Source organism: Ochotona princeps, chromosome 3 (assembly GCF_030435755.1).
Source record: "Ochotona princeps isolate mOchPri1 chromosome 3, mOchPri1.hap1, whole genome shotgun sequence".
NCBI classification, from domain to species: Eukaryota; Metazoa; Chordata; class Mammalia; order Lagomorpha; family Ochotonidae; genus Ochotona; species Ochotona princeps.
The window spans coordinates 26,525,074-26,539,423 of record NC_080834.1 but is presented as its reverse complement, the minus strand read 5'-3'; the positions used below and the strand labels follow the sequence as shown (position 1 = coordinate 26,539,423).

The window sequence follows — 14,350 nt, the reverse complement described above, 5'->3', positions numbered from 1 at the left end:
AGGGGCCCAGGGCACGCTGGACAGAGTGACAGCAAGCAGACTGGAGTACACGTGTGCTGGGGGCAGGGATGCAATCACACCCGAGCACAGAGCAGGTGCTGAGATGGACAGCAGGCACTCCAGTCCATGAGCGGGAAGCTGGACTCCCCACTGACGCCACAGAGCTGGGAATGGTGCACAGAGCACCTCCTGCTGGCCAGGGTACTTGAGGGTGCACAGTGGAGAGGGGTAAGCTCCGCAAAGCAGCAGTCCTAACACAGTGACTCTTCTGACTTTATTCAAAAATAAAATAACACAAAAACTATGGAGCTGAAATGCCCAAGGCCACCTAGAGCAGCCGGTAAGCAGAAGGTCCCATGGGTGGGTGGACGTGCTGGGGGCTCACTATGCCCACCAGAGTGAATGAACTGTGTGTAGGAACTGCATCTCGGGGAACGCCGGCCAGGTGTACTCCCATGGTGCAGGGGTGCATCAGGTACAGGCAGCTGCTCTGGGCACGCCGACCTGCAGGCAGCAGCAGCACAGCCCGTCCAGCAGGTGGGCACAGCCTATTCAGGGGGTGGGCCCTGTGCTGGCCTCCCTGGGCCGCAAAGCGACTCCCACAGGGAGTGGCACAGGATACCTATCAGTTCATGTCCATCTCTAGTCAACTGCGATTTGCCACCTGCAACACGTGGTCGTAGTACCGGATGTGGATGCGGATACAGTGACGGCCTCCGGCAAGCCCCGGGCAGGGCGCAGCTATGCATCCTGCTCCAGGGCGCGGAGGTCCTCCAGCAGTTCCCGGGCGGCCGCCTGCAGGTGGCTGTTACGGCTCTTGCTCATGGCCAGGATGCGCTGCAGGGGCAGGGAGCTCCGGAGCTCGGGAGCTGCCTTGGAGAAGACCTCTGGCTCCAGAAGCACAGACTGGACGAGCCGCAGGGCATGAAGGCACACCTCGGCGTCAGGATCTAGGAGAGGGGACAGTGCAGTGAGGGCGAGCCCGCAGCAGGCTCCATGGCTGCAGCCTGGCCCCGGGACATGGTCCCTCCCGGGGAGGGCGAGCCCACAGCAGGCTCCATGGCTGCACGATCAGTAACATGCTCCACGTGGAGCAGCACAGTAGTATTCAGCAGAGACGGTATTATAAACTCTGTACCAAATACTAAAGGGCTGTTTAAGGTATAAGATAATGCAAAATATTGAAAGTATCCAATAGGAGATACAACTGGGGAGATGCTGCTCTGTTCCTGTCTTCATGTGAACAGCTCCATTAGGGCAGGCCCCGAGTCCAGGGGCTGGGGGCCTCTCGGGATGCCCAGACCCTACCATCAGGACACCTGGCTGACACCCCAGCTCCCCTCTGCTAACCTGCCCCTCTCGCCCCTCGTGGAGCCCTGGACTGACTCCTGGAGCCCATCTCTGGCCTGGCCCTAGCCTGGCTCTCACAGGTTTCTGGGGAGTAAACCAGTGAACAGACATCTTCCAAATACATAAAACTAAATCTATGAAACTTTAAAAGAACATGAAGCGAAAACAACATTGAGAAACTAATACAAAGACAGAACAAGGAGTTGGCCCTGGGCCTGGTGGCCCAGCTCCCCACTGGGCAACCCTGGGGACCAGCAGTGGCGAGGGGATATGGACACTGCCCGCTGTGCCTCTACCTCCGGTCCACTTCACCTGCTGTAAACCAGTTCACAGGATCAAGCAGTACCTGCTCCCCTCTCTGCCTCTTATATAAATGATTAGCGAAACAAAACTCCACAAGCAAGACCCAAACATATGCTTTCTGTTAGAAATCCAAAGTAAATACAAATACATGGGTTACAAATAAAACTACATAAAACTACACCAAACTACACTATGCAAACCTGTGTTATGGAATTAGACATCAGAACAAATTTTAACAGCGATAAAGAAGGACATGGAATAACTATGAAGTCGATGCACCAGACGACATACACCTTTCTAAACACTGGAGCCTCAGAGGAGAGTGGCGCAGTGTGGGATACCAAGCAGGAATTCTCGGGCCGAGGCGCAGCCTTAGCACGCTGGCTCCCGTGACTGCTTAGCCAAGATTCACTTCTGCATTTGAACTGCAGAGCTACAATGAAACGGGGAGAAGACAGAGAGACGGTCTGTCTGCTAATTCTCCTCCCAAGGCCTCCATGGTCACGGCGGGGCCAGGCCGCACCAATGGTCACGGCCGGGAGCTTCTCATGGGCCCCACGTGGGTGGCCTTCCCAGGCACCTTAGCAGGAGCTGCCAGAGGCAGAACAGCCGCCATTTGAGCCCTACTCTCAGTTCCCCTGCTGACACTCACACACACCGCAAGATGGCCTTCCCACATGCCCAGGGCAGCTCGAGTCACCCACAGGGACAGCAATCAAGGTGCTGTCCGCCAGGGAATCATGACGGTACCCACGGAGCAGATGGCCTGGGTTCAGGCTCTAATACTTGGGTCCCTGACACATGCCTCCTGCTACAGCACAGCCCAGTCCTGACCGACGGGAGGTCAGTCTCTGCCTCTCCCCACCACAAACAACATGAATATATAAAGTCGAAAAAGAAAACAAGGACTAAGGAGAGAAAGAAAGAACCAAGGAAAGAAAATGTTTCTAAACAAATGGCTACACTTTAAAAATAAAAATAATCTGGCAACACCAAGTGTTGACCAGAATCAGGAGCAACTAGAACTCTAAGTCACCCGAAATTTAGGCATAGCCACTGGGGAAAGCCATTTGGCAGTTTCTTATAAATTCAAATAGGATTATCATACAACCCACAAATCCAACTTAGAAATATTTACCCAAAATAAATATGAGCTGATGTTTACCGAAACCCCTGCTTATAGTGTCTCTACTCAGAACTGCCCAAAGCTAGAAGGAGCCCAAACATCCTTCAGCTGAGAGGAGGACACAGACGGGGCCTACAGGGTTCCAAGCAAGCAGTCCTGGACAATGGCCCCATTCCAGAGATGTGCGATCATTTCCGAAGGAACCCCAGGGTCCCACCTGGGGCATGTGCGGAGCAAGTCCCTTCACACGCCCATTCTGCCCCGTGTTGGGGGAGCCAGCCAGCCTTCGCCCTGTGGACAGGAGATGGATGGTGTGAGGCACCTAAGAGGACTGAGTCTAAGGTCTGACCCACGGACTCCAGCTCACAGTGCAGGCCACACCAGCCCACAGTGCAGGCCACTCCAGCTCACAGTGCAGGCCACACCACCTCACGGTGCAGGCCGCACCAGCTCATGGTGCAGGCCACACCAGCTCACGGTGCAGGCCACACCAGCTCACAGTGCAGGCCACACCAGCTCACAGTGCAGGCCACTCCAGCTCACAGTGAAGGCCACACCACCTCACGGTGCAGGCCGCACCAGCTCATGGTGCAGGCCGCACCAGCTCACGGTGCAGGCCACACCAGCTCACGGTGCAGGCCACACCAGCTCACGGTGCAGGCCACACCAGCTCACGGTGCAGGCCACACCAGCTCACGGTGCAGGCCGGACTCCAGCTCACAGTGCAGGCCACACCAGCTCACGGTGCAGGCCACACCAGCTCACGGTGCAGGCCACCACCAGTTCACGGTGCAGGCCACACCACCTCACGGTGCAGGCCGCACCAGCTCACGGTGCAGGCCACACCAGCTCACGGTGCAGGCCACACCAGCTCACGGTGCAGGCCACACCAGCTCACGGTGCAGGCCACACCAGCTCACGGTGCAGGCCACTCCAGCTCACGGTGCAGGCCACTCCAGCTCACGGTGCAGGCCACTCCAGCTCACAGTGAAGGCCACACCACCTCACGGTGCAGGCCGCACCAGCTCACGGTGCAGGCCGCACCAGCTCACGGTGCAGGACGCACCAGCTCACGGTGCAGGCCACACCAGCTCACGGTGCAGGCCACACCAGCTCACGGTGCAGGCCACCACCAGCTCACAGTGCAGGCCACACCAGCTCACGGTGCAGGCCACACCAGCTCACGGTGCAGGCCACACCAGCTCACGGTGCAGGCCACACCAGCTCACAGTGCAGGCCGGACTCCAGCTCACAGTGCAGGCCAGTCTCCAGCCCCGCTTCCAGCCAGGATTGTTTGGAAACACCGGGCCCTGAGAAAGGCACATGGGTGGCATTCCTAACAGAAACCAGAGGAGGGAAAAAAAAGAGAGAGATCATGTGGTAAGAAGAAAGCTTTTTCATAAAGACTAATCGGAAGGCAGAGTTTCACAGAAAGAGACAAACAGAGCTTCCTTCTGCTGGTTTACTCCCAAAAACGCTGCAACAGTCATGGCTGGGCCACGCAAAGCCAGGAACAACTTCTGGTTCTCCCACATGGGTGCACGGGTCCAAGCATTCGGGACATCTTTGCTGCTTTTTCTAACAGGGAGTTGAATCAGAAGTAGAACAGGTGGAACGTGAACAGGAACCCAATATGGGATGTGGACATTACAACGTCCACATCCCATAAGACATTAAAACGTCTTAATTCACTAGGCCACAACATCAGCCCCACAGAAAACTTTTAAAAAACTCTTGTTAACATCTTCCACAAGGTGATAATTGCATTATCCGTTAAGCAAGAATATAACTTCTTTTTTTCTCTAAATGAAGTGATTATTTGAAAGGCAGGCCCTCAGAAAGACAAATATTGAGAGAGATGGATCTTCCATCTGCTGGTTCACTTCCCAGCTGGCGTTAACAGCAGGTCTGGCCCAGCTCAAAGCCAGGAGCCAGGAACTCTGTCCTGTACTCCCCCATGGGAGGCAGTGCCCAAGGGCTTGGACCATCTACCACTGCCCTGCCACATGCATTAATAGGGAGCTAGACTGGAAGCAGCTAGGATTCAAATGAGCAATCTACCAAGGGATGCCAGCACAGAAGTAACACCCTAACCTGCTAAGCCATGAACTTAAGACCATTCCAGAACAAACCCACCAGCAGAACTGAAAGTTAAATTCCTGGATCGAAGAGCAGAAGACATCAATGAGAAGGACAGAAAGGCTGTGGAATCTCCTGAAGGTAGTGGTGGAAGGCCAGAACTGGAGGAGACTTCTAGAACAGGAATTCCAGCACTCAGACAGCACATGCAGCCAAAGGGAGGGAGCTCCAAGTCACCCGAGAGGAGACAACTCCTCAACGTTCCATCATCCAAAGGCATCCAAGAGAGGTTTCCAGACCTGGAGGTGGATGGATGGGGCCAAAGTGACCCATACAGCACATCATAAGTCTCAATCAGAAACAGCCACCCTGAGCCCGTGGGCATCCACGGCAGATCAAGTACTAGACTCAGGAATCTGATTTCCCAGAAGTCCTGGGCACAAGCAGAAGGGGCTCTCTGGACAGGCAGCTGTGTCGTCTTGTGTGGTGCCAGTGTACCTCCAACACAGGATGGTGAGGGGGCAATGGACGATCTGGCTGCACCAGGGCCTGGTCTGAAGGACTCAAGCACATGCTGTCACAATCAGTGACTAGCTAGCTCCCTAACAGCCTCACAATCCATGTGACTCCCCCATAGCGGGTTCCATGTGACTCCATGACAGGGTCCATGTGATTTTATCATGACAGGGTCCATGTGACTCCATGACAGAGTCCATGTGATTCCATGACAGGGTCCATGTGATTCCATGACAGGGTCCATGTGATTCCATGACAGGGTCCATGTGATTTTATCATGACAGGGTCCATGTGATTTCATGACAGGGTCCATGTGATTTTATCATGACAGGGTCCATGTGATTTTATGACAGGGTCCATGTGACTCCATGACAGGGTCCATGTGATTTTATGACAGGGTCCATGTGACTCCATGACAGGGTCCATGTGATTTTATCATGACAGGGTCCATGTGATTTTATCATGACAGGGTCCATGTGACTCCACCAATGACTGAGTTGTTGGCATTGTCAAGGCTGAGAATAGGACACTCATCACCAACAGGAAGACCGCTCTCCAGGAACAATGTCATTGCTACCCCTCTGTCCATGCCCCCATGTTTGGGATGGCATGAGCCATGCATGGTATAACTCAAGGTCATCAGCTATTGCCTCCTGCACTGCTTAGCTCCCTGGCCAAGGCCATCCATTATAGGAGTGGCATCATGTAGGAACTCATGAGCACAGTACACGCCCTCATGGCCGCTCAGGAGACTAGACGGCCCCTCGGGGAAGCTGTGAAACTATAGCTGTGAGGCTGCCCAGAACACTGTCTCTGCATCTACTAGCACTGCCAAGTCTAAGGGCAAGGTCACCCCTGAGCTGGCATGGTTTTTTGGGTGGCCAGTCCCAATCTGTCAGTTATGGACTAGAGAATGCTGGGAAGTATGACGCCATCAAGCAGGAGGTAAAGCAGGCATAAGGGTCCCCCGAGACCTCCAGGGCTATGCAAGGACCAGGTTATCCCCTCCGACTGTGATATCCACTCCTCCTCTCAGGGTGCTGTGGCTGGTACTGCTCCCAGTGACCACTTCGTCACATTCATTTCTGTGGAAAATCTCATGTCCACATGGCCTCCAAGGAGTTAAGAGCCACCAGGCCACGGACCGAATAAAAGCGCCAAAGAAGAGAGGCCTTTAGCCACTGGGAGTCCCTGACCACTGAGTTCCCGACACACTGAAGGCCTCCCCTCCTCCGCAGGCTCCATCCCTGCCTCCTGGATTAGGAGGCACTAAGGGATCCCTGTCACAATACCATCAATTAAGTCTGCTGTACCCCTTTGGAGAGAGATCATAGAATGAGGGCTTCATTCTAATTAGAATATTATACCCAACCAAACTATGACCATGACAGGGTGAGAGTGAGCTAAATCATACCATGACCGTGACACTGAGAGTGAGCTAACAGTGTTCTTGACATAGAATCCCTCCTGGATTCTCCCCCACGTACTCCTCTCTCTCCCAGAGGCTAGCAGGACTCTGGAATGTGGACAGCAGAGCTGGGGATGGGATGAGCACCACAGGAACAGAGCTCACAACACTGCCCAGCTGGCTCATCCACACACGTGACATTAAGAGGAAGTGGGTGAACTAGTGCAGAACTCGGTGGGAGCCCTCATAATAAACACAGAAAACTAAACAGAAGGAGGGGTGCTCCCATGGGAAGCAAGGGACGGGAGGGAAGTTTACCCTGCAGCTCCACTATGAATCACAGCCATGTTAAGGTAACCACTGACGTTCACTTGACCCAAAATACGCCACCCTGGGCAGGCAGGACAGGGGAACCCGGAGGAGAGTCAGAGCACATCCCTGTAGGACAGGGGGCATGAGGAGGGGCAAAACACACCCTTGTAGGACAATTGCGGGTTGTCCTATATATATATATATATATATTAAATATAATACTATACTATAATATATATATGTATATATATATATATATATAAGCTATTCATGTGAAAGAACAATGGAGTTAAGGACATAAGGAGGGAGGGACAGAGAGAATCAATCTACCTTCTACTATTCACTCCCCAGTGACTGCAACAGCCAGGGCTGAGTCAGGCTGAAGCCTGGAGCCAGGAGCTCCAGCCAGGTCTCCCACATGGGTGCAGAGGCCCAAGGACTTGGGGCATATTCGGATGCCTTTCCACATACGTCAGCAGGGAGCTGGATGGGCAGTGGAGCAGCTGGGACCAGAACTGGCGCCCCAAGGAGCAGCGCCACCTACCGCGCCACAAGAGCAGCGCCTTACAATTCTTCCTCACCACTAAAATGTGTCATTGTTGTAACGCTACTTGAATCTCTGCGCCACAAGCAGAAAGCAGAGGCAGAACCCTTCTCCTTTGCCCACGGGTGAATTCTGAGACGGCGCCAATGTGTCCCCAGTGCAGCTGAACTGTATGTTGGCAACTCCAAGACTGTGGTGCAGCCCACGGCACACACGCAGCCCACTCCCCTCCACGGCCCCTCAGGCCACAGCCTGCCTCCTGGGCGGCTCCTGGGCACACAGGCGCAGGGACTGGGCCGCAGCAACACAAGGCCAGTGCTGACAAGCCTCAATGAATAGAGGAGGGCAGCAAGGAAATCCTCCTCCTTGACCCCACACTGGCCTCCAGTTACTGCCCAGTTTTTGCTTTCCCTGGAAACGTTCAAGCTGTTTGCACTTGCTGCCAGCTGTCGCCTCTCCCAGCCCTGGTGCTGGCCGTGCAGGCCGACGGCCTCCCACCGGAGTCTGCCGCTTCTCTCAGCCTCCCTGCTGCCCCCGCCATGCTCAGACCTCTGCCACGCCAGGCCTCCCGCTCCCATGGCCCTGTCAGTGACTCACCGCCAGCGCTCCAGCTCCTGGGAATGTCACGCTTCCCACCCACGGATGCCTGCTTGGAACCTCTCTCTCCCCAAATCCCAGGAACCTGCGTCACCTGGTGTCACAAGGCCAACACCCTGATTTCCACACATCTTTGCCTCCATCCCACCCCTCCCCTGGCCCTTCCAACCTCAGGAAAACGCATCCTGGATTACACAAAGGCACGGGGATGCCTCCTGGGGCCTCACATGCGGCAGAAGGCTGGTGTATCCCAAGTACATTGACACTGCAGCATCCCAAGCCATGCCACTCTGCCACACCCAGACCACCTCCACGGCTTCTGGGGGGCCTCCTGGTCTAATCCTTCCTGGACCCCTGCGCCTAGCAGCACCAGGACATGTGGAGAGGGGAATCCGTGTATGTCCTCCCTATACTCCGGTAGCCAACAATGGCTTGCAGAGTTGAAAGGCAGCCCTGGGGGCTGACCACTTGCCCGTCCCAGCCCGCAGCGCCCTGCGCTCCTCTTTTGGCCCTCGCCCTCCTCCATGGACCTGAGAGCCCAGGGACTCCTGCCTTGTACAACATGGCCCAGCACCGTCGGCCGTCATCCTCAGCTGTGCCCCCGCCAACTGGCAGCTTATCAGCGCCAGCCCTGACATGCCAAGAGCACAGAAACTGCACTCCATCCTTACCACCAGGAGACTACCAGCTTATGCAGGCCTTGGCAAGCTGGTCTTCTGGAACTGGAGGCGCAGCTGCCAGGCCACCCGACAGAACATTTGGCAGGTCACTTGGACACACTGCTGGAAGCTGGGGGTGTGCCACAAGCAGAAAACACCAGGGTCATTGCCGCGGAGGGACCCTGCCCTTTGAGGTTTTGTTGTCAGGCTCTCACAGTAAGGAAGCAAGAAGGTGGCAGCCCTGGTGGCCAGGGCAGGGGAGGGCCAGCCCTGCACAGGGCAGCTGCAGGCAGACTGTCCAGAGCCTGGCCAGCCCAGGAAAAACATTTTCCATAGGTCAAACCCTCCCACCAGCCCTGACGAACCCACAGAGGGTGTAAAGTCTCGGGAGGCCAGCGCCTGTGGGCAGGTCATTAGAAGACCATGACTGGGTAACATGTTGACAGCACAGCCCTCCTCCCTCTTGGCTTCACTGCGACCATGTAGGGGTCTCAGGCCAGACCACTGCCCAGGACGACAGGGAAACAAGTAGGAGAGGCCCACAACCCACACACACACTAAGCACAGCCCAGCCCCAGGCCACTCACACACAGAACCTCGCGTAAGGGCCAAGATGCTGCTCAGGACGCCTGCAGCGCCTGGTTCAGTGCGATGCCAGCTTCTGCTGACACATGTCCCACGATGGTCACAGCTCAAGCACGTATGTCTCCATCTCCCAGACAGATTCAGGGTCCTGCCTCTGGCCTGGCCCCACCCTGCTGCTGCTGCAGGCATGGGGGAGCGAACCCCCAAATGAAAGCTTGCCTGTCCTCTCCCCCCCCGTGTATGTGTCTGTCGCTCTGTACGAGTATGTGTCAGCCTTTCAAATCAATCACAATCAGTAATAGTTTTGAAGCCCCTTATGGTAAAGGCCCAGTTCCCTCGGTTCCAACTGCGAGACAACAGGCTGTGCAGACACCAGGTACAGGTCAGCAGGCCAAGGGTTAGCAGGCTGAGGGTCAGACATGGGGTTCAGTGGGCCAAGGGTCCAAAAGGGGGAGTCAGCGGGCTGCAAGGTCCAACACTGGGACAGCAGGCTGAGGATTAGACACGGGGATTGGTGGGCCAAGGGTTCGACGGGGGGTCAGTGGACTGAGGGTCGGACATGGGGTTCAGAAGGCTGAAGGTCAGCAGGCCAAGGGTCAGCGGGCTGAGGGTCAGACACAGGGGTCAGCAGGCTGAGGGTACGTGCTGGTGTTCAGCACGACGGCACTGCCTCTGTGGAGGTCTGCATTCTCAGGATACAAGGCCGGGGCCAGACCAGGCTGTCAGTGCACTGCCTTCCTCTCTGTGGGTCAACTCTGCTCTCTTCTCTTCCTCTCGGAGAACGCGGTCACCCTGGTGTGCCCTTAACTCCTTCCAAACACAGCCACACCCTAAGGGACAGGGCCTGGGCTTCGATGGTTAGCCCATCACAGGTTCCAGTGGGAAAGCAGAGACACACACACAGACAAGGAATCTGACAAAGAATCCAGCATTCCCACAGACGGTGGAGTCTCCTCAAGGCTGCCCCGCCTATCCTCTTTTCCTCCCCTCAGGTATCCCAATCCCACTCCAGCAGCTTCCTCTTCTCAGGGCCCAGGGGGTGCACAGGGAGGGTGGGGATAGGACAGCGCACCTGCCAGCAGAAGGGCAGGCCTTGTCCCCCACCGTCTGCCGTGACAACCTGTTTCCCGTGCCCCAGAACAATGTCAGACAAGTGGTGTGGAGATTTCAGGGCTAACAGATCACAAGTAAGTGAGAGCTGGGGGCAGCAGGGCCCCCGGGGCATGAGACAAATGAGCCAAGGCAGAACCAACAAGGCTACATGCTCTAGACACGGCCACAAGTAGTGTCACCTGACAGCGCCAGAGGGCCAAAGATCAGGGGAAGCATGTGGCACCCAGCACCCAAACAGGGCTCTAAGCCAAACCACTGAACACAGGGCTTTCCTCAGCTTGACAGACAGGTGGAACAACTTGACTGACAACAGCTCGAGTGAGTGACTGATGGGGCTCGGGTGACTGATGGGGCTCGGGTGACTGACGGGACACGGGTGACTGATGGGGTGTGGGTGACTGATTAATGGCGCACAGAGACGGCCTGGTTGCAAGCACACCCTGATGGGAGGCTGAAGGCTGTGCAAGCCACAGAAATTCTTCCGTGAGCCCCCATGCTGGGAACACACGGGAGAACAGTCCCCGTGAAGGAACAAGGCCTACAGGCATCGAGGCTGAGCAGTCAGAACTGACAAGTGCCACACTTGACAGTGAAACTCCAATGCAGATGTGGGTGCAGACACAGCACAGGGGACAGGGCAGGGAGTCTGCGAGCCACAGTGAGGATAGTTTGCACGGTCTGCCGCAATGGAGGGCTAGCTGAGAGGGTCTCTCAGACCAGGGGAACCGTCCTTTAAAGATGGAGGATGGGACCGGTCAGTGGTTTGGTGAGTTAAGCCTCCACCTGCAATACCACAGGGCACCATCAAGTCCCGGCTGCTCAGCTTCCAACAGCCTGGGAAGGCAGTGGAGCATGGGCCAAGGGTTTGGGCCCTGCCATCAATATGGGAAACCTGGATGAAGCTCTTGGCTGCAGCCTGGCTCAGTGCTGAGCACGGCAGCCTGTGGGGAGGGAACCAGTGGATGATGGAGGAGCTCTGCTTTTCCCTCTCTGGAACTCTGCCTATCAATCTTATCAATCTTTTAGGGGTCAGGTCAGGGGTCACCTAGATGAGGCTTCTTTGGAGAGCTCCCCAACTGAACCGCTGGACTTAGAACTCCAACCACAGGGAGAATTGCAGGATCTGGGGTTTGATGGTGGAGTGCATGAGCCAGAATGGGACCTCCTCAGTGGACAGCACATGGGGATATGACAGTCCATTAGCGTCTGCAGAGGACATCTAGTGCCATCACAGAGGAAGGAGGACAGAACAAGCTGGACAACTCTCCTAGCCAAGCACTGACAGCAAACATCTGAGCTAGTGGCCCCTGGAAGGATTCCCTCACCCTTGGAGTAATGGACCCAACAGCACCTCAGAACTATCGACACCACCTGAGCAGAACCCTCAGCGAGGGCTCTACACCTGCTTGGGGTGACATCAGGAACTTGGGAGACTTCAGGAACTTGGGGTGACATCAGGAACTTGGGAGACATCAGGTGGCTGTCCCTCTTCCCTGGGCACTGACGCACAGGACGCTGGTGTGGCTTCTTCCTCTCCCTCCCCTCCTGCCCTGGATACATGAAGAAAAAAACTAAAATTGGAAACATATTGTCTCATCCACTTTCCCCTATTCCTCCACCCTTCCCACCCTAATCAATGGTCCACACAGGCATGCATACTTCTCAATTATGTAAACACTATCAAAAATAAAATTTTAGGGACCAGCAGTGTAGCCTAGCAGCTAAAGTCCTCACCTTGCACGCACTGGGATCCCACATGAGTGCTGGTTCTAATCCCGGCAGCCCTGCTTTCCATTCAGCTCCCTGCTTGTGGCCTGGGAAAGCAGTGGAGGACGGCCCAAAGCCTTGGGACCCTGCACCCATGTGGGAGACCTGGAGGAAACTCCAGGCTCCTGGCTTTGGATTGGCTCAGCTCCAGCCGTTGCGACAGCTTGAAGAGTGAACCATTGGATGGAAGATCTTCTCTCTCTCTCTCCTCCTCTCTGTATATCTGCCTCTCCAATAAAAATAATATTTTTAATAGAAAAAGAAGAAAAAATAACTATAAAATAAAACTGAGTAATTCAAGACATTCTCAGGTGGCGGAGAGGCAGCGGTGTCCACTCGCGGGCACAGCACACACAAGGATCAGATGACCACAGGTCAGAGTGGGAGGAACAAAGAGACAGACCCTCCGGGCGGGAGCTCCAGTGCCAGCATGGTGACCCGAGGCGCTCACAGCATGGCAACCAGGCAAAGGGACAGCCCCTCAGGGACGCCCCAAAGTACTGCAGGCAAACAATGGCCACATCTGGAGCTTCAGCTCCCCATAGGACACTGTGAGGAGAACAGCATGATGTAGGGCAGCAAACCACAGCTGCCACTCTAATACAGTCAGGGACCTGCACTAGGAACAGTCAGGCAACCTGACAGCAATGGGCAGAGCCCAGCAGGACAGACAGCAGAGCAGAGGCCAATCCCCTGGGAGCCGGGGAAACACGCACAAAGCAACACAAACAAGAGCACGGTGGGAGAACGGTCCGTCCCTCGGAGAGTGACCAAAGACACATGCCCAGTGTCCCTAAGAGAGGACAGCTCCCTGGCACTCAGGCTGTCGATCAACAGGCACACAGCCCAGTGTGAGCGAATGGGCATGCTGCCTGCCCTGCACAGGCAAAGACCCAGCACATCCACCCCTGAGGACCACCCAGAAGCAGGTCAGGCACCTGCTCACCAGGATCACCAGGATCTGGGCCAGAGCCCCAGCGGGTGGTCGTCATGGTGCTGCTGCTAACTGCTGGGCCCCTGTGAGTGATGCCTGACTGCCTATGGTACCCAGGGCAGCCCCCCAGACGTCACTAGAGCTGAACAAGCCCTCAGTAACAACACACAAAGAGCAGCACACACGGCGTGAGAAGTTCACGCACACAGCACCCCACAGAGCGATGGCGGTCAGCAGACACGGGGTGACTGCTGCCCAGGGTCACATGCCCTCCAGCTAGCCGGTGGAGAATCAAGGCTGCTTCATGCGCACGTGTAAGGTTCTCTCCACACTGTGTGTGCACTTGAAGGTTTCTAAACACAGATACAAGACACATGAGGAATGAGGGTTCGGCAGTGGAACAGGCAGGGACCAAAATGACTTGCCAAGCCCATCCGGCAAGCCCTCCAGCTCCGCTGTCCCCAGGGCCCTGCTCTCCTCCTGCTCCCTGCCTCCACCCTCACCCTGTCCTCTCTCCTCTGCCTCCTGGCTCTCTCAGGAGTCCATGGTCTGAGGCCCATGGGAGGTGGCCCCTGTAGTTCCTAGGGCTTTAACATAGGACACAGAAAGCAACCGTCGCCCCAGATCCAGAGCCAGGCACCCTGAGAACCAGCTGAGCCATGCACAGGCCGCTGTGGCAGTGCCCTCCCGCAGCTCCAGCGCACTCCAGTCAGATTCTGGACGGGTTCTGATGGGAATACCAGCAAGCCGCCATCCCTCAGTGGGATATTCACCCATTGCTGTGCCACTGGGAGCCTCTGGTCACACTAGTAGATTTGAGCACTGACCCACAGTGCAGAGTCCCTCTGCCTCCCTGTTCCCTCCCGGCCATGCACAGACTGCTCCAGCAGCAAGCAGCCCCACTAGGACTTCCCTCATCACCAGAGCCTTCACTGTCACCCTGCCACCTTCATGACACCAGCGGCTCTTGTCCCACGAGGACCAGGATGTCCTCCCCGCCCAGGAATGCTGGCTGAAGTTAGCCCTGGTATACAGCCCACCTGCCACCCTCGTCACG

The 14,350-nt window shown here is 55.9% G+C and overlaps 1 protein-coding gene across 1 annotated transcript in view; it reads right to left on the bottom strand.

Moving 5' to 3' along the window:
- Window positions 1–405: 405 nt before the first annotated feature.
- HSF2BP (heat shock transcription factor 2 binding protein) overlaps window positions 406–14,350 on the bottom strand; it is an 87,363-nt gene continuing 73,418 nt past the window's right edge. The window contains exon 8 of the mRNA XM_004594158.2: window positions 406–950. Within this exon, the coding sequence (XP_004594215.2) occupies window positions 742–950 (209 nt within the window). The 3' untranslated portion in view covers window positions 406–741. The remainder of the gene's footprint in view (window positions 951–14,350) is intronic.